General features: G+C 38.7%; 1 protein-coding gene across 3 annotated transcripts in view; it reads left to right on the top strand.

Annotated features, from left to right (window-relative positions):
* LOC149190966 (protein SUPPRESSOR OF K(+) TRANSPORT GROWTH DEFECT 1) overlaps positions 1-21,428 on the top strand; it is a 63,312-nt gene that overhangs the window by 24,132 nt on the left and 17,752 nt on the right. For all 3 annotated transcript variants that reach the window (XM_089412319.1, XM_089412318.1, XM_089412320.1), the window contains exon 4: positions 14,816-15,014. In XM_089412319.1, coding sequence (XP_089268445.1) covers positions 14,816-15,014 — 199 coding nt within the window. The remainder of the gene's footprint in view (positions 1-14,815; positions 15,015-21,428) is intronic.

Below are 21,428 nucleotides of genomic sequence, written 5' to 3'. Positions count from 1 at the left end.
TAGCTTTGACCTAGATGCAACGTCTAAACTTTGATGTAGTTTCAGAATTTCGACTTGCTCAACACCTTTAGAAACCCTAACACAAGAGAGAGGGGGGGTTCAAAACTTCGATCTTGCTCTTCTTCTTCTTATCCTTGATTTTCGTCCTTTTCCAACTTCTTTCTTGAGGAGATCGAATTTGCTTGTTTTGTGTCCAAATGAGGTCGAGTTCCTTGTTATATATAGGCTTTCTGGGGGTACAAATTGTCTTCATAAGGCCGACTTGATTTCTTGTAGGCCAACTTGATCTCTTGTAGGCCAACTTGATCTTGGAGGGTCATTTGACACAATTTTGACTCAAATAAATTCTTTTGACTTGTTACAATATACCCAATGGGGTCTTCTTCATATGACCATGACTCTATTGACTTCTTAACTCTATGACAAACACTAGAAGCACTCAATGGGTGCTTGACCTCTAAATAAAATGCCCTTGAGCATGAAACCCATGCTACAAAAATAACAATAATAATGTTTTTTTTCTTTGTACAATATACAATAATCAAGAGTATATTTCATATTTATGAAGACTGAACCTTGTTACATATTTCAACAAGTCGAAAGGAAATTATTGCACGACTACTGGAAAAGGCAATATAAAGTTCTGGTTGGGCCCTTTTTAGGGTCATTTTTGTTTTTTCTTGTGCTAAGATTGAGCTTTGAGGGTTAGGTGAGTCTTGTGACCATTTTTCATCAAGCAAACAAGGGAAAATCCATAGTTTTCTTTGCCATCAATTTGTTTTCCAAGATTATTATATACTATAAATCAATGTTACATTTATCGTTATCGACTATTTATCATTGGGGGTCCAAAATTTAAATTATCGACAATATTGATGAAATTATTGGAAATTATCAGGAAAGTTAAAAAATTAGACAAATAATCATTTTTTTTTTTTGAACTTATAAAACAACATCAACATCAAACAAACTCATTGCTACTTAAATATGAAAATAAAATCGATATATAAGATATCAAGTGATACATCAGATATCGATATTGAAATATTATATTTGTCCCAAGTCATAAGATCTAATAGAATGATAAAAAATCATATCAAAACAAAAATAAATGTATCTCATGAGATGAAGGATGACAATGAAAACAACAAATTTCCCCTTGTTTGCTTGATGGAAAATGGTCACTTCATCCTCAATAATGTTATCACAATTGGACCAAAAGATTGGTCAGCCAAAGAATACATAAAATATTCAAATTTTGAAAAGAACATATACTTCATATGAATCCAAATTATTATACACAAATATGCAAAATTTCTCATGTGTATAGCAAGGGTGCATATAACCAAAATATCACTGAGTGCAATCCATCTCTAAATCAAAATAGATCAATAGAGACTGAGAGGCTCTAAATGGCCTCCAAAATCCAAAGAAAATCATGCCACAACAAATAGCTACATAACATCAAAATCATTGCCTATATTGGGATCCTACTCATCAAGATCACCCACTAATTAAAATAAGATAGAAAAAGCTTAACATCCTAATCAATGATTTTGCTTGTGAAGTGTACATTTTTACTAGGGTCATGAAGGAGGATCTCAACAATCAATGCCACTAACATCGAGGTACATAGAGGACTTGGTGATCTTGATTAAATGTTAGTTTCATACCTGTGTACATCACAAAGTCCAGTAGAAAGGTTGCAATCTTGCCGATCTCGAAATCCTAGAAAAAGTAGTCTGTTGAATTTTGAGTGGGATTTAAAATTCTACTTTCTCCATATGAAATCCAATGAGGTCAAAACCACTCTCAAACATCCTGAGTCAATTAATGATAATATTAAAAATTTAAGTAAAAGGATGAAAATGAAAGATAACGAAAATGTCACTTTTACTTTAAGTTTTTAATATTACCATTAACTACTAGGGTATGCATTTGATGAGATGAATCTTGGGAAATGAAAACAATAGATTTCCTCTTGTTTGCTTGTTGGAAATAGGCAGTGTCCTCACAACCCAATCCCTAACTCACTTTAAAAAAATTAGGGTTAAATGAAAAAAATGGCAATAATTTGCAGCTGACAGAGATAGGGCGATAATTTCGAAATTATTGCGATAAATTCAGAAGAGGCAAATTATCGATAATTTAAGGCGATAATATTGATGATGGTGCAGTGTGCCGATAGTATCACAATAATTCCGATATTATCGTGATATGTGCAACACTGGAGTCCTCCTCTTACCCTTTTTTGAATTTCCACATTTTTTTTGTCATAGGTGCAAAAGATAAAAATTTAATCAGAGCTCTACAAAATGGCAAAGCCATTGGACCAAATGTGGCAGTATGGTGAGCTATGTGAGGGTGATAAAAGAACAAAGCCGAGTTGCAAGCTATGTGGAATGTATATGTTTGGCAAAAACACCTGCTTTAAATACCACCTTGCCAAAATCCCAGGGCGTGAAGTAGATATTTGCCCTATAGCTACCCTAGACATTGTCCTTATTGCAAATAACTCAATCCTTAATATTGCTAGAAAGAGAGATTAGAGGGAGGATCTAAGGAATTGCATGGGAACCACAAGCTTCTTAAGGGCGAGGAAAACCTAATCCTTGGCCACACCTGAATGCATTATTTTTATCAGATTATTGTTATAGTATCTAGATGCCTCATGATGATCATCTCATGAGATACATTTATTTTTGTCTTAATGTGATTTTGTATCAACTATTATCTTGTTAGAACTTATAACTGAGGACAAATATCATATTTCAGTATCTACTATAAATGATTGATGTACCACTTGACATCTTATACATTTTACATTGTAGTTTTATTTTCATATTTGTGCGACAATGTGTTTGTTTGATGTTGGTGTTGCTTTAAAACAATACAAATTTGAAAAAAATGATTATTTTTGTATCTTTTTTAAGTTTCCCGATAATTTTTGATTTTTTCCGATATTTAAATTTTGGACCCCTCTTGATAAATTGTCGATAATGATAAATGTAACTTTTCTTTGGAGGAGGAACATTGGGCACTTCTTGTGGAGGGCTCACCTTAGGACTCTTTCTTGATGGACAAGCATGCCTTGGTGCTTGACATGTGTCACTTAGAGTTGGGGCATTTCACATGGACCTATCTAGTGATTAGTTCGTTTGCTTGTTGTGGACATTGTACACTATTATTGTTGGCCACCTTCAAATTGCATATAAATAAAGAGAGCAGATATTATTGTTGGCCTCCTTCAAATTGCATATAAATAAAGAGAGGAGATAGTCTTTTTATAATCATGTTCAATCATTGTGATCACATGCTTGTATTAGAGATGTGACCTAGAGCAATCTTGTTTCTTTGATATGCACTCTTCTCCATTGTACTTTATTCTTTGCCTTGAGCACTAGGGTTTTTGTGTTGATATAATTTAGGGTTAGGGTTTGATCTAAGAAGACAAGGGAAGATAGGGTTTGGGAGAAACCTTTGAGGAGCAAAGGGAGCACTTGTTCTTTAGATTTTGTGAGAGAAGAAGGTGAAGGTTTTGTGGCGTTTGGAAATCGTAGTACTATTTGTACTTGATATGAAGAAGATAGAGGGAGACTATCTTGTTTTCTCTTGTACACTTAATTGATGTAAATGTAGGTGAGAAAGAGGACTTGTTGGTGTGTATACTTGCTAGTTGTGGATCTTTGGTGGAGCAACCAACTTTAATTGAGAGAGATTTCTAGCTAGGAGTTGATGGTTGCGGTTTGTTATTTATTTTGGATGCCCTACGTAGGGTTTGGAGAGCATGAATTGAGTCTTGTACTAGCTTGTACTAAGCTATTTGTTTGTACTTGTAACTTCATCTTATATATATGATAAGTAGGTTTTGTGAAGTAATTTGACAAACATATAGAAGTGAAGTGGGCAGATTTATGGCTGTAATAAATAATTTTCAGATTTGTTTTATGTTGGGAAGTATGACCTAATTATTGGAAAAATATTTCCTTTGAAGTACAGTTGTTTAGTATTTATTTTCTTGGGCTGCCTATGCTGTTGTAATTTATATGTTTAGCCATAAGGCTAAAAGTCCATAGGAAATAGATTTGGGGAACAAGGATGAGGCATTAAGAGTCAATTGCAGGAAATTTTAACATGGCAACAGAGCTAATTTGATTGAGATCGCTCTCTTGGTTTAGAGGGAGTTGGGTAATTCATTTACTTTTTACCTGGGAGAGGTGCTTGAGTCTTGACCTATAGGTTGTTGGGTGTGAAACCCTAGAGCACTTGGGGAGAAAACCTAGTAAAAAGAAGACACAAATTACAACACCATTAATTGGCCTTTTAACAGACTACGAATTTACAACGGATCTCTTTCTTATTTAGGCACTTTATTTTTCCCCGAGCTCGTCTCACTAACCTTGGAAACTTTAACCTTGGGAAACCAATCTCGAGATCCAACCTGATACACCAAATGACTCACAAATAATCGTGTATATAAAGCAATTCAAAAATTCCCCTATGTAGTCAATGGGGAAGTTGTGTTAAAGACCAAATGAAAAATTGAATGTCAAACAAGCACCAAAGCAAGTAGTAGTTTCAATAGTTGAAGCTATTGATTGAATTGGCCAAGCTACATATTCATGTGTATATTGAGACCCTAAAGTAGTAATACAGGATCAATAGGAGCTTGAGCATAGTTGGGCGTGGCTTGAGTTTGAACCCTAGAAGGGTATTCTACTTGATTTGTTGCTGGTTTTTGCTTTAATGCATGGTTCAGATTTGCAAGGATGACTACTCTTGGTCTTAGAGTGTTTTGCTTTGAGGTGTGATTTAGATTTGTAGGGATGAGTACTCCTGGTCTTAGAAAGTGACAGGTTGGATGGTGCTTCCAATTTTACACCTTGGATGTGTAGGATGCAAATGTTATTGGAGGCTGAGCTTTGAGAGCATATTGAGAATGAGATTGTTGCACCTGCCAACCTGAGAGTGTGGGCCATGTATAATAAGGAGAAGGGCAATGCAAAGAGAGTCATTTTGGATTCTGTGAAGGATCATTTGATTTCTCAAATTGTAGAGAAGATGATTGACAAGCATACATGTGATGCTTTTGTGGGATTATACTAGAGTGCAAGTGTCTCTAGGAAGATGCTCTTGAGAAACAAGATTTCAGCCCTCCACATTGATAACATAGATACAATGGTGAGCTTGTAGAAATTTCTGCAATATGACTTTAAAGCAATTTCAGAAATTTCACCTCACATTGGAGGTTTCTCAGAGCTAATCCTTGTGAACTTTTCACTTAGGGCTGATCTGAAATATTAATTTATAGCAGAGAACAATGGAAAACATTCATCTAACTTCAATCCAACACACTAGGCAGCCCAAGAGGAAATATACTAAACATATGCGAACAAGTTCTAGTCCATAGGGCACACTTCCCCAAGCATAAACCTAATATGGAATCACTTTAATTACTGCGTTTTTACAGTGGTAAATCTGCTCTATTATCTTCAAGACGTGTTAAATTACTTAACTTGTTCAGCCCTATAATATGTCAAGTCAACTTGAACATCAAGTTTTGGAAATTACTCATTCAAGATGACAATGTAAGTTGAAAATTAAATATGCAACTTATACAACTAGTGGACAGCTGAATTACTCTCTCTCTCTCTCTCTCTCGATATATATATATATATATATGAATGATAGAAATCAAGTGCATCTTCATATTGAAAGCTCATCACAAGCTGGTACAAATCTTCAATCTCTTCTAAACCCCGGATAAGGAAATCCAAGAAAACCTTAGCCACCACCAAAGATGCACAACAAGCTAGCATCAACATTGGCAAGTTCTTGTTGGATTCAATAACAAGCTTGTAACACACAATCTTTCCACGGTAGCATGATTGTCTTCCTTGGGGTCTGCAAACCCTAGCTATGTTGCATTAGACAAGTAGATGGCAATACATCTCTAGTGCTAGCGACCAAATCTACATGTCCATCTTAGGTTTTGAGTCCTCAAACCCTAAATCTTAACTCTTTTATCAACACAATCATCAAGGCCTCTATGGAGCCTATGTTCCACCAAGTTTCCGGGATGGGAGAGTGAGGAGACTCTCAGGGGGGACGAGGGGAATGTCGAGGTACCTAGTATAAGGATACCCATCTCTAAAACTATAAAAATAAAAATATTGATAAAACCCAACAATAGTAATTCATTTCGTGCAAATTCATCATTTTGCAATGCAGTAGAATCACTATAATACTGCTAATACTAAACTCTTGGAAACTAATAAGTTTGCTAAATTCTAAAGAGATATGAAATTCTACTTTTTCTCCATATGAAGTCTGTTGAGGTTACTCTCAAACATCTTGAAACAATTAATGGTAATGTTAAAAATTTAAGTAAAAGTGACATTTTCCTTTATCTTACCTTCTCTATCTATTTAATTTAAGAATTTAATATCACCATTAATTACTAGGGTCACAAAATTACTAGGGTTACAAACTTATCAAATCTATATCCCCCATCATTGTTCTATCTTCATGGGTTGTTGGACAAAAGATCTTTGGGGGATGGGGGGCACTTAGACATCTCCCTTTTAGGGAAACATGTCCCCCACATCGGGGAAACGTTTTCCCATGTGTTTCCCTGAGTTCCCCCCAAAATGGGGATGTGGGGAAATGTTTCCCTAAGTGCCCTCCATCCTCAGAGTGTAAGAAACGTGGGGGGTGCATCCTCGTGGAACTTTGTATTGAACATCAAGAATATAAGAACCGAGTCTTCTTCCAAGCAAGACTTAGCACCAAGCCGAAGACTCATCAAACCTATCTCTCCATGATCTTTCTCTAGCCTTACATTCCAAAAGAACAATTCTCCCAAACCTTGTAAGGTGCTAGCTACACTCTTCATGTCTTCTACTAGGGTAGAATCCCTAATGCTCCAACAAGAGTGACAATAAACATCATCACCTCCAATGTTGTGTTATTCTCTAGGGTTTATATGCATAGGGAAAACCCTAGCATCACACGAGCAATCTCTCCAGGAGCAACTAAGATGTTTGTCTTTCCCTTTATCTTCTCCTAGGGTTTCCTCATGAACCTTAGCATCTAGCTCGTAGGGTCCTCATGAACTCTAATGTCTCCAAGATAAGTACAAAGAAGAGTACAATGATGAATAATAAATACAATTGCTCTCTCCTCCCTTATATATACAAGTAGCTAAGAGAAAATAAGACATGTCCATACAAGTAACTGACGAGGTAGCACCATAAGGAGCACTCTACAATAAAAGGATGTACATGTGTTAAACTAAGGTTTAGCCAATCCCTAAAGTGAAACACCCTCCAAGCATGATCCTTCTTGGGCTTAATGCCCCTCCTTCGATATGGTGGGTTGTCCAACACACTGTTAGTCCAATTCTCCCTCTTCCATGGGGCGCTATCCAAGTGTCCTCTTGCAAGGCACTCCTCCTTTAATTGTGTACCACATGTCCTCTCATGTGGTCAATGCAACTCTCCTGTGTGCCATTGTGATCACAAAGCTCCAATGCTCCTCTGCAACATAGGTGTTTGAGTTTATCACCAACTTCGATGAAGTATGCTCCTCAACCCAAGCATGCATAGTCAAGTGTCCAACCTCCATGTTGTATATCATATTATTCAAGTTCAAAGGACTAAGTTGTGAAAATTCGGCTAACCTTGAATCCTATTGCAACAACTGATGTCATTTCTTCTATTTGTTAATTTAATTAAACAAATTATTTGTGGTGTGCTACGACAAATATCGAAACAAATACACTACAACCTTCACAAAATAAATACTGCGGAAGAAATAAAAACGCTAAAACAAATAGATGCACACACAAAATACACTGTTATTTTTGGACTAAGTCCCCGAAAAAACCCAACTCAATAAATCGGTGCAGCAGCTGAGGGTTTTAATATTATGCAGTAGTGAAAATCTGAGTACAAAGTATGGACACTTAAATTAGCAATCCAAACAGAGAAATAACTGGCAATAATAACTAGTGAGAAAAATTTCTCACTCCACAGGCGATCCAACACTGACCTCAGCTCCAATTGAGTTGATCCTTGCTCCCTCTGCATAGATACTGCATTAGCCTACGTAGTTACTGCGTCCCACAAGCTTGGAATTACGTCTCCTCTCATTGTCTCGTTAACTGCTGTCTAGGAAACTGATACTCTTTGCCTCCAGACCCTTTGCCCAGCTTTTGGCTCTTAATTTCTCCTTCTCCTAGCAAAATGGAAATCTCCCCAAGAGGTCTCTGCACTGCCTCTGCGTTGCCTCTTTGTGGCAATCACTGCCTCTCTGGAATGTACTCACCGGAACTAGAAATGCTTCCTCCGACCTCACTATCTCTGCCCCTCTCTCATTTGCTTCGATCTCACTAAATCACCTTCGGCAACTGAACGCTGCTACTCTGGAGATTGATTTCCCAGCAAAATCAAATGCTCAATGAATTTGGTGTTTCTTCTCCAAACCCCATCAACTTCTTCTTATAATCCTCCATTGAGACATCAACGACCACGATTAAATCTTAATTGATGGCTAGGATTAACTAGAAATCGATCCATGTACTTTTCTAGAACATTCTCACCATGACTTAATTAATTCTTATTAATTAATCATATTTCCTAAGTTTAGACTTAGGAAATATTAAAAACTGACTAATAAATCTAATTAAGTCGTCTCTAGGTGGAATTTCCAAAAACGATTTCTGGGTATTGGAGAATACATGTATTCTAGCCAGTATTGCGAACATCTCGAATTTATTTCAAAATCACGATTTTTTGGCCTAGCCAATGTTTGTCGATTTTTACCGATATTTTCTCTATTTTTACGATTTTTTTTTTGTTTTCCGGACACTTGCCGATTTTATCCCGATGTCGATGTTCGCAACATTGATTCTAGCCTCTCCACCAAATTTCGTGGTTAGAACACATCTGATGCTACAAAAACTAACACTCGCTCTTAGCGAGGAATGTGTTCTAGTGTTGCAACCCACTGAAACAACACCTTGTCTCTGCATCATCTCTTGTCACGCTGCTGATGTCTGATTGCTATTGCCTACCAACCACTACGCAACTCTGATATACACTGCATCTGTGCTGCTACTGACTTTGCCAACTGCTGCCAACACTGCATCTACACTGCAATTCCCTCTCCATCTGCCGCTGCTGCAACTACAACATCTACAACTGAAAAGCATCCAAAATATTGAATCAACAGTGATCAGTATGATACATCTATCACCCAGAGTGCTGCTAGTATCTGCGTTGTCACTGAGGCATCTGCGTTGCTATTGACTCTACACTGTGCCAACTGCATTGCTGCCAACTCTGAACTGTGCTCCCTAACATTTGACATGCAACTATACTCTGCATCTGTCACTCTGGCATCTGACTGCATCTACAACCATTGATCCATCCTGCTACTGAAATATTGTGGGCTTCCGTAGCAAGGTTCTGATTCAAGAGGTGGACCTCCTCAAGAATCCTGCCCATCTGTAGCACTCTGGGGCAACAAAACCAAATCACCCATATGACTCCTGGGGGTATGTCAGCGAACATGGCGAAGTCTTCCTCTAGCCTAGAGGAAAACCTATCGATCTTTGTTGATGTTGCCTGCTGGTCCTACTTCTCCTTGTCCTTCTTCCTGAGAGGACACTAGGTGCTGTAGTGGCCAAGCTCACAACATCTGAAGCACTTGACCTTCGACAGGTCCTTTTTTCTCCTCTACTCCCCTTGTCCGTGACTGGGACCCTTCAATGTGAGGGCCACATTCTCCTCCTTCACCTGCTCCGACCTACTGTTGCTGCCACTGATGGAGCTCTTCACTAAGTCTCGCCTCAACTCCTCCTGCTGCAAATCGACCCACATCCTGTCCCACCTTGGCAAGGTTTCTCTGCCCAAAATGCTTTGGACGAATACCTGCCACTCCTCGGAGACACTGTTGAGTGCCAATCGTACTAGCTCTGTGGCTTGAGGTGCTGCTCCAACAGCTGACAGTTGATCCCGGACCTCCTGAATCTTGGTGATGTAGGGGTCTATGAGATCCCCCTTCTGCATTCTGGTGCATCTCAAATTTTCCTCCAAGTACATCTTTTGCTATTTGGAAGTGCCTTAGTATAGCGTGGAAAGTGTATCCCACATCTCCTTGGTCATTCCCTGGCTCGCTATGTGTGATACAATGTGATCTCGAACATCGTCAAGAATCAACCTCTTTGCCCTCGCCATCTCCTTTCGGTTTTCTTTCAATTGATCTGCATTCAGGGGGATGGCTACCACTGCATCTATGAATGGCTTCAGGCCATCTTCATCCAGAAGGAAGGACATCCTTGCCTTCCAGATGACATAGTTGGAAGCATCGTCCAACCTGTCTTGATCTCGAAGTCCGGCAGCGGCCATCTTAAATGATGTCAAAAATCTTCTCCTCTTTTGCTCCGCTGTTGCTAGGCTCTACGCACTCCCTGTTGGAGTGAGTAAATCTGCTCACAATGACTGCTGATCTGCAAGAGAAAATTGAACTTCTGAAGCTAGAAGTCCCTAGAGGAAAATTTCCCTCAGTGTGTGCTCTTTCTTCCTCCTAACGCTATTTTGCACTAGCAATTGCTGTAAAATACCGCGTCCAGCTAGAGATCTACTCTGCAAGGAAAACACTAGTTGCTCCTTCTGCCTCTGGTAATCCTCGAACTGGAGAAATCCGATTTCTTTGTCACTCTCTCAGATAAACCAATTTTTCCTCAAGAAATTGACCCTCCTAGGTAAGAAACTGCGTTGCCTCGAAGGGTTTCGAACTTCTGCTTACCCAAAAATACGAAATTCCTCTTCCCTTCTGCCACTGAGCTCTCCAGCTTAAAATCTACACTTTGATACCATGTGAAAATTTGTTTAACCTCGATCGTATTGCAACAACTGATGTTATTTCTTCTATTTGTTAATTTAATTAAACAAATTATTTTCAGTGTGCTACGACAAATATCGAGACAAATACACTACAACCTTCACAAAACAAATACTGCGGAAGAAATAAAAACGCTGGAAGAAATAGATGCACACACACAAAATACACTGTTATTTTTGGACTAAGTCCTCGGAAAAACCCAACTCGGAAAACCGGTGCAGCCGCTGAGGGTTTTAATATTATGCATTAGTGAAAATCTAAGTACAAACTATGGACGCTTAAACTAGTAATCCAAATAGAGAAATAACTAGCTATAATAACTAGTGAGAAAAATTTCTCACTCCACAGGCGATCCAACACTGACCTCAACTCGAATTGAGCTGCCCCTTGTTCCCTCTGCGCAGTTACTGCGTCAACCTACACAATTACTGCGTCCCACAAGCTCGGAACTATGTCTCCTCTTACTGTCTCGTCAATTGCTGTCTGGGAAACTGATACTCTTTGCCTCTGGACCCTATGCCCAACTTCTGGCTCAGAATTTCTCCTTCTCCCAAGCAAAATGGAAATCTCCCCAAGAGGGCTTTGCGCTGCGTCTTTGTGGCAATCACTGCCTCTTTGCAATGTACTCACTGGAATTGAGCTGCCCCTTGTTCCCTCTGCGCAGTCACTGCGTCAACCTACACAATTACTGCGTCCCACAAGCTCGGAACTATGTCTCCTCTTACTGTCTCGTCAATTGCTGTCTGGGAAACTGATACTCTTTGCCTCTGGACCCTCTGCCCAACTTTTGGCTCAGAATTTCTCCTTCTCCCAAGCAAAATGGAAATCTCCCCAAGAGGGCTTTGCGCTGCCTCTTTGTGGCAATCACTGCCTCTCTGCAATGTACTCATTGGAACTGGAAAAGCTTCCTCCGACCTCACTATCTCTGCCCCTCTCTCACTACTTCGATCTCACTGAATCACCTCTGACAACTGAATGTTGCTACTTTGGAGATCGATTTCCAGCAAAATCAAATGCTAAACGGATTTGGTGTTTCTTCTCCAAGCCCCATCGACTTCTTCTTATAATCCTTCGTTGAGACTTCAACGGCCATGATTAAATCTTAATCGATGGCTAGGATTAATTAGAAACCGATCCATGTACTTTTCTAGAACATTCTCACTATGACTTAATTAATTCTGATTAATTAATCATATTTACTAATTTTAGACTTAGGAAATATTAAAAATTGACTAGTAAATCTAATTAAGTCGTCTCTAGGTGGAATTTCTGGAAATGATTTCTGGATATTGGAGAATACATGTATTCTAGCCTCTCCACCAAATCTCGTGGCTAAAACACATTTGATGCTACAAAAACTAACATAAGTTCCCCACTGCAAGTGCCTAGCGCTCCTTCTAAGTAGGTACCTCCTTTGATTGAGTAAGAAACTCCCCATTATGTGCACCCAAGGGGTTAGTCATCATGCTGATCAAGGCAACAATGTCCTGGTTAAGGACGCTATGCTAGAACTCTAACCGAGCCAATCCATATGTCTATGAAGTATCGCCAAGGGGCTATGAAACCCGACACTTTCCTAGCAAGGTGAAAACACTTTAGAGTAACTTCGAAGGCTAAAACCCCTTCTTTACATGAATAGTGTTTTCTGTGACACCTTTTAACATCCTTTGAATCTACAACTTGTAAATTTAGTTTCTCCACGAAGCTGAAAGAATACTCCATCTTATTGAACATCATACCTGCTCTACAAGAGTCATACCCATAAGTATGGATCCACGCACCTCAACATCCAGGCAATCACTGTTCATATATTAAGGAATATGTTAATGCAGAAGCTTGAAACTTTTGCATCGATGCATTCTTTAAATCTCTGATATATATATATCGGTGTAGTCTAACTAATAGACGAAATGACGTTTTGGCTGGAATCCGGCAATACAATTTCTAGCAAGATTGTGATTTTTTGTTGTTTAAAACTTTAAAATACACTTTTGAATGCATAAATGGATTCAGCACCCTGAAAAACCCTTGAGACAGTCGATCTTTGCAAATTAAACAATTTAAACATATGATCTTAAAAAATCTGTACTGGTTTTTGAACAAAATTGACCAGGAAAAATGCTCGGAAAACTCGGAAAACATTGGCTCATATATTAAGGAATATGTTAACAAAAGAAGCTGGAAGAAACTCTTGAATCGATGCCAGCAACATATATTAGCTTATATGTTAAGAAATAAGCTAAGGAAGAATCTTGAAGAAACTCTTGAATTGATGTCAGCCCTCTTTCAGCTGTCAATCTGTGGGCACATCAGCATTGGTTTCATTGGTTCTTTCTGTCACATCATTCTTTCTTGCAAGGCACACAATTTATAAGCTTGCCCCTATTCTATCATTCATTGCATTTAAGGAATTCTAACAAAATTGTTGTGGATTAACACAGTGGCAGTGATGGCAACAATGTGCATGTAGATGATGGAATTGGAAATTGCTTCTTCACAAATATTATCATGTTTAGAATCAAGGAGAGGCAACACTTAAGTGGGCTTCAATATGTTATTACCTGAGTTTACCTTTGGCCATTCCTCTGCATGCCTGTTTGCGCTTGGGTCAGTCGTCATCCTTTTTTCTTTAGCAGTCTACTGAATTTCATATAAAGTTTGATGGATTTCAACTGGGTTTAAAATCCACTGGAATAAAACCTTCAAGCTCAAAATTCAGTTAATCCTGACGTTTTTTGACTAGATCCATAGTCTAACATTACCTGGACTGGACAAGAAACATTTCAAAATTGCAGGACGCACAGAATATGCTCAGGACATGTTTGAAGGCATCTGTTTCAGTCTGTGTGCAGGAAAATGAAACAAACCTTGGGTGGATCTAAGCTGATCTGGATCTGTAATTTGAGTCCCCAGCACTGACAGATTCAATAACACTGAAAATGCTCTAATTATTATAAGTTTCTTAATGTGCAAGAGTAATTTTGCCAAATACTGCTGAATGCCCCTCTTGTATTTTCTTTATTTCTTTATTTTGTTTTCACTGTTGGAGATACGAAGATGTGTTTGCTGTCTGGTGAGTGGACTGTCAAGATATTTTGGATCAAATCTTCATAGGCAGACTATTAATGAAAGACTATCAACATTGAAAACATGGACATGCAAAACATTTAAAACAAGAATTTGCCATCTTTTGCAATTTGCACTTAGTTTTTAACGTTTAGATGTTTGACTTGCTAGTTGGTAAGTCCAACAGCTGATCTGAAATCTCAAACTCCCATGTGGTTCACTAGCTGGTAAGCCTTGTAGCCTTTGCATGAGCTTGTGTGGTAGATCCAAACTTTATTTGTTCATGTAACATTGGAGAATTCCCCATTCCTTATTTGAGAAAGCTGGATGGCTTGTACATGTCATTGGTCAGTGCACTTCTTTTGAAAGTAGAATCTAGACAGTATTTCCATACTTGTATTAGTTTCGTTCTTATAAGCAAATTTGTATGATTTACTCGTGTTTTTATTTGATTCTTGCCAGTCATTGCTTTCTAGTTAGGTACAGCAGTATAGGGCTACAATGTTTTTTGATTGGTATTGCATGTTCTGAGTAGGAAGAGCCTTTATCACCTTGTGATCTTGGCTTAATGTGTTTAATCTCATGATGTTTTAGTTGTAATGTGTTTCCTTCAAATAAACATTTAATTAGTATATTTGTCAGTGGAGTTTCATATATTACATGAAACCTTCACAGCATGTCCTAGAGAATGGTAACTGGTAATAGTTATCCCTCAAACAAGCCAATTTGATTTGTTTCTCAAAGCTTCAAGCATTCATATTGCACGAAGAAAGTAAATTTATGCACACTGCTTTTGTGATATTGGCTGACCATGGTACTATGTGTAATGTTGAACTGGCAGTATTTCTTCTTCAGACCTTGTTTCAAAATGGATGGGTGAAAGTGAGAAACTTGTTGCAAATTTATTTCAGATGGCCCGTGATTCTGCACCTGCTATTATATTCATTGATGAAATAGATTCTTTATGTGGTACACGTGGAGAAAGTAATGAGAGTGAGGCTTCTCGACGAATAAAAACAGAAGTTCTTGTACAGATGCAGGTATTGATCTAATTAACTATTCTAGCCAGCAACAATCTAGAAAACTGAAGGGAGCTCCATTTAATTCCTTTCGAAATTTGTAGAATGCAGAGTATAAATATATCAAAATGGTTAGTGGTTGTGTCAGATGTGTAATATATATAATAATATTTTGAAAATTGAATATACAGGCAGTGAGTTGTAATCCTGCAGTTAGAGATTATATGAGTTTTCTATTGCTTATGCAGTCTAGAGTGTAGACTTTGTCTTGAGTTGTTTTCATTAGACTAATACAGCTTAGAAAGTTTTCTGGATCTTTTCTTTGTTCCTTTCTCCCATTCTTTTGTAATTGTTGTTTATTATAGTTTCTATGGATTCCTGCTATGTGGTCAGTCTGCATTCATTTACTTGAGATCTCTTTTGTTGTTGTTCCCTCTAATGTTGTAACGTGATCTTATCGGAGCATCGTTACCTCTATCCAAAAATTACAAGAAAACCAAATTTTATGGATGGAATGATTTTGAAGCAGAAGCAACTATGGACTGTTCAATGAATGATGGTTTCTCCTTGACATGAGATGATCCAAAATGGATCTACATTGTTCCTATTTTTCTTTACTAATGCTTTGGAATGCGAAAGACAGAATTTGGGACCTAGAGGAGGGACTTCGTGTTAGATCATAAAATTCACATTAACAGATCAGAACTGAAAATTCTCTGGTTTAGGTCTCGATAAAAGGTGGAATTGGGAGTGGTAACCATCGAGCATGCCTCACAAGGCCATGTGAAAGCCACGTTAGTTCATCATCACTCACACATGAGGAGTTGGTATTGTATGAAATTGACTACAGATTTCTGGAAGCATTGGGAGATTCTATGATGTATACAATGTTGTGGATGTTCCACTGGAACAATTCATCATGACAGATCTTACAAAGTTTTTGTTTCCTCTGTCATGCTCCATTATCTTACTCCCTTGTTTTTCTCAAGTATGGAATCAGTACAATAGGAATGAAACCTCTTCCTTTCCTAGCAGCTCTATATTCAACACGACGTCAGGGCTGTCTAGAGTTAGGGTTTGGATTTTGCAATACCTCAACTTTTGATTAGGGTTATGATTTCAGACCCTTTAGAACCTTCTCGAAAGTCCACATATGACTAGCTCTACATATGTGAGTAGTAGGAGCTGGCATGGGATCCAGAGGGCATCATGACAATCAACAACATAAGTTAACTTGCAGGAGGCATAACTTTCTCATTGAATTCCAGTTGAGATTTTCTTTGTGCAATTGGAATGTTTTTGATGCATAGAACAATGTTGAGAGGCTAGGGACTATGCCTGCAAAGTTTTGACCCTAAAAATTACTGTTCAATATCTCAAATGGGCTCTAGAAGTTTTTGGACCCTAAATTACCAAGACAGGACATACAAGCCATTAGTTCCATTTTTTCCACCTAGAAAGTACCAAAATAGATGAAAAATATTAGTGATCCATTTTGGATCATAGCTCCCCATTTTTGGAGGCTTTTAATCCCCAACAACTTCTACAAAGGAGATGAAGAAAATTTTCATTGACATTCTCCCTGTGGTACCATTTGGCCCTGCCTGGAAGTTGTCCTTTCAAGCCAACCTGCTAGAGTTCATGCTACCCCCATCTAGCTGTTCTTGACTTCTGTGAAATTGTATCCTTTGCTAACTCTGCTTGAAATTTTGGTGTTAAGACCTCTATGGTAAGTAAGACTTGCTTGTCATTTTCCCAGTACATGTAAATCTCATAGATTTTCAGATTTTGACATTTGCTATTGAGTAAATGTGTATATTTTGAGGTAGACCAAGTCTGCAGGCATTATCACCTACCTTCTCCAATTCTTTAAAAGGGCCATAATTTATAGAGCCATTCTTTGTTTATGCAACAAGATTTTGTCTCCCACCTTGAATGTCTTTTCAATTTTGTGTTGGTCATGTTGGGACTTGTACTTTTTCTGCAAATTCTTCAATGCCTCTTGTACTTGCAAATGGATTTGCTTGATCTTATCAAATAATTTTCCAACCTTCAATGCTTTGCTTATGGTGTCTTCCCTTGCTCCTTGCTATTCAATTACAACATCAAAGGATGAAGGTGACAAATATCCAAAATGAGTTTCAAAAGGGGATTTACTGGTGGAAGTTGTTGAGTTTTGTAGCTCGAAAGGTACTTCTAGTCTTGTGTCTTGACTAGAAGGACCTTGATTTGCCTCTTTAGGAGGTTGTATGTGAAATGCAGATTGTGCCAAGGAGTTGCACACATGTGAATTTGTTGCATGTGACATGCATTAGATGTGCAGGTAGGACAAACAAAATTTATGACTTGTATTTGAGTTAAAGTAGAGAAATCTAAAGATAGAATAGTTAACTAAGGCAAAATCACTTATCTTCAGTTAACTTGACGAGCTAATTTTGACTGTCAATCTTAACTTAGGAAAGTTATAAATTGAGCCCAAGTGTTGAGAATTTAGGACCCAACAACAACACAAGATTGAGAAAGGCTTCTTAGTGAGTGTGTGCTGGGTCTGAGAGAGTGTAGAGAGGCTAGTGATCAGTTTTTGTAATTTGTATTTTTTCAGTTGGGTCATTATCCTAGGATGGGAGCCCAATTAAGTTCCATGATCAATTTATTAATGAAGAATTATTGACTGGGCAAAAATCTTTTTATGTATATGTGATTCAAATTGAGTAATTTAGCTTCTGCTAAATATTTTTGGTTAGGAAGGTAGCCGTGTATTCGTTTAGTTAATAGTTGTTGGGAATCGAATACCGGGTGTTGGGTTCGGGAAATTCTAACATGGTATTAGAGCACCAACTTTGAATCGATCTCGGAATTACAAGTGACCGAGTTTGTGTTGAATTGCTAAAGCCAGGTTGGTTGGGATCATACGAACAATTTTTTTAAAGGCGGTGAGATTTTTTTTTTGGGTTGTGAGTTTTTTTTCATGGACAATTTTTTTTACGAGCGAGTTAAAAAATGTAAAGAGAAATAAAGGGGTCCATTTTTTTTGAAAAAAATTAAAAAATAAATAATAAAATAATAAAAATTGGGCGTGGGGGCCGTGTTGGTTGGTCGACAGCTTGACACAACCAGCCGTCAACCAGGATGACAGCCCATCAGCCACCAGGGCAACTGTTGCTAGGACAAGTTGGCAGGCCTGTCGACGACATAGTGACAAACCAAGGAGCCAAACATGACCCGTCAACTAGTGGCACCAATAAAGGGAAATTGGCTACAGTAGAAGCCGACAAAGCACTCGGGCTAGCGGCACCGAACCAGATTGGTTGCACGAAGTACAATGGACTAGCCACCGATAGGAGGGTCAATCGACAACAATTTGACCGCAACAAGTAGCTAACATCCAAAAAAGAGACTACATGGTTGGTGTGACAGGTCAACGAGAAGGATTTGCGCATCAGTCAAGCTGTGGGCAAACATAGCCACCATAGCAAGCAAGTGTGAAATCACAAGAGCTGATAAGCAGGTTGACAGGATTGTGTCAACAGTGAGCCGATTGGAGGAGCAACCATTAAGGATAGGTAACTAGTGCAGGTGAACATTGCAGAAAAAAAATTGTCTAAGATCGAGTCATGTAGTAGGCCTTTGCTGTGGGGAGATTACTAAAGAAAGGCATCAGGGTAGTGTGTTATCCGATCCAGATAAGGAACGGTGCCATTGACAAGGAGCTATTTGTGGAGACCAGGTTGATGCTAGGGTGGAAACACGTTGGAAGCAGTTGGGTCTAGTGCCAAGGAAACAACATTGTCAGTGCCACAAAACAACAACAACAAGCTTGAGCAGTGGGCCTGGGCAATGTGCAGAGGGTGAAAAGTTAACTGTTGGTTTGCTTGACAGAGATGGCTACTGGGCTATGTTACGAGGACAGGTTGGACGAGGCAGGAAATTTCAGCCCATGGAAGGAGCGAATTGTTTTGTTATTTAAGGAGCAAGAGTTGTGGGACATCGTGGAGAAGGTTGTCCCAATTCCTGCAGATCCTACTTAGTTGGTTGAGTTTAATAAGAAGAACGTGAAGGTCAAGAGAATAATCGTGGACTCCATTAGAAACCATATTATACCTCATTTGATGGTGAAGAAGTACACCTTTGAGATGTGGGCATCCTTAGCCAAATTTTACCACAATACAAACCAAAACAAAAAGATGGTGTTTGAAGGAGAAACTGAGAAACACCAAGATATATGAAATTGAAACAATTGCATCATACCTAATCATGATCACTCATATTAGAAATGACTTTGCAGGAGTGGGGGAAACTATTGGTAGTGAAGAGTTGGTCATATCATCCTTGAGTGGATTTCCTCCGAAATGGGATGCCTTTGTTGATGGGATCATTGCATCGGTAAATCTGTCTAGTTGGGATAGATTGTGGGATGACTTCATATAAGAAGAGACAACGAGATGTTCCAAAAGTGCAGGCTAACGTGATGGAAAGGATGATGAAGAGAATTTTGCTCTTGCTGTAAAGGGCAAAGGTAAAGTAAAAGGAGGTGGGGGATCTACTTCCATGAAGGACATGAGCAAAGTGAAGTGTTTTGCATGTCACAGGACTGGTCACTATGCGAGCCAGTGTCCATACAAGGAGAAGAAGGAGGAAGATCAGATGGCTGCATCAACATCAACTAAGATTGATGACTTTACAGAGAAATTCGAGAAGGAACTCTGTGTAGCTGCCCATGGTAGTGTTGTGTATGAGGACTGTGGGTTATGGCTAGTGGACAGTAGAATGTCTAGTCACATGACAAGGATGAGGTCAGTATTTTGCAGTGTTTTAGAGATAGACTCAGACTGCCATGTGAATTGTGGAGCTAGCACCACGCATGTAGTGAAGGGGGTTGGATATGTCAGATTCCGGTTAGAGTCAGGAGGATTTCTGAAGGTGATAGGGATGTTATTTGTTCTAAGGTTGATGGTACATGTGCTCTCAGTATCAACCTTAAAGGATGCTGGATATAGAGTTTTGTTCTGGGATGGACAGGTGCTTCTATATTCATAGGGAGCAACCTTGGATGCAGTTGTAGTGATTGGCATCAGACAAAGGCAGTCATATAGGTTGTTGGGAGAACCTATGGGTATATCCGAGGGGATCTTAGATACAGGAACAATGTCAGTTATTGAGAGGAAATAGGTGGTGAGGAAGAGTGATTCTTCAGGTACTGCCAGGAGCCTCAGTTGGTATGATATGACATTGTTAGACACTCAAGAGCAGGATCCTAGGAGCATGGTTGGTAGGAACAAGTCATTAGATCAGATTCCAAAGTAGGTAGCTGGGAAGTCTTCTAGTTCATAGGGAGTAGCTACAAAAACGGATAACGTGGTGGTGTTGTTGACAGATCTAGGTGGAGGAGGCTCTTCTAGAAGTACCTCCCTCGCTAAGAGGAAGTGTTGAGTTTTGTAGCTCAAAGGTACTTCTAGTCTTGTCTTGACTAGAAGGACCTTGATTTGCCTCTTTAGGAGCTTGCATGCAACATGCAAAGTGTGCAAGTGAGTTGCACGCATGCGAATGTGTTGCATGTGACATGCATGAGATGTGCATGTAAAGCAAGCTAAATTTATTACTTGTACTTGAATTAAAATAGAGAAAGATAAAGATAGGATAGTTAACTAAAGTAAAATCACTTATCTTCAGTTAACGTAACGAGCTAATTTTGGCCGTCAATCTTAGCTCAGGAAAGTTATAAATTGAGTCTAAGTGTTGAGGAGCTACGACACAACAACAACACAAGATTGAGAGAGGCTTCTCAGTGAGTGTGTGCTAGGTTCGAGAGAGTGCAGAGAGGTTGGTGATCAGATTTGTAATTTGTGTTTTCTCAGTTGGGCCATTATCCCAAGATGGGAGCCCCAAGTAAAGTTCCGTGATTAATATATTAATGAAAAACTATTGATTGGACAAAAACTGTTTATGTGTATGTGATTTAGATCGAGTAATTTTGTTTCGGCTAAATATTTTTGTTTAGGAACTTGGTTGTGTATTCGTTTAGTTAATAATTGCTGGGAACTGAATACCGGGTGTTGGGTTCGGGAAATTCTAACAAAAGTATGGATTGCTCTATTATAAGAATGTTGAATATAAATAAAGTTTTTGTTCGGGGGCCTTGGATGCTTCTAATTTCAATCCCTCAAAAGATGAACTAATGTCCTATTCACTACTTCTGTTTGCCTAGCTTTTTGTGGATAGAAAGCTATAGATGTTTTCAACTTGGTGTTCATTTTCTCGCAAAGTGTAGGCTAAAAAGCATTGAGAAATCTACTCTCTATCTGAGATGATGCTCCTTGGTATCCAAAGTGCACCCAAGCCTTTTCAAAGAAAATGATTGTTGCTTCTTGTCCCTTCATGGTGTTTTTGCAAGGCATGTGAATGCACATCTTACTAAATTGTCGACTACCACAAATA

Source organism: Pinus tabuliformis, chromosome 3_1 (genome assembly GCF_031772625.1).
Source record: "Pinus tabuliformis cultivar Carrire ecotype Pingquan chromosome 3_1, CPIR1, whole genome shotgun sequence".
Lineage (NCBI taxonomy): Eukaryota > Viridiplantae > Streptophyta > Pinopsida > Pinales > Pinaceae > Pinus > Pinus tabuliformis.
The sequence above is the reverse complement of the archived record's forward strand: the minus strand, read 5'-3'. Positions and strand labels throughout refer to the sequence as shown.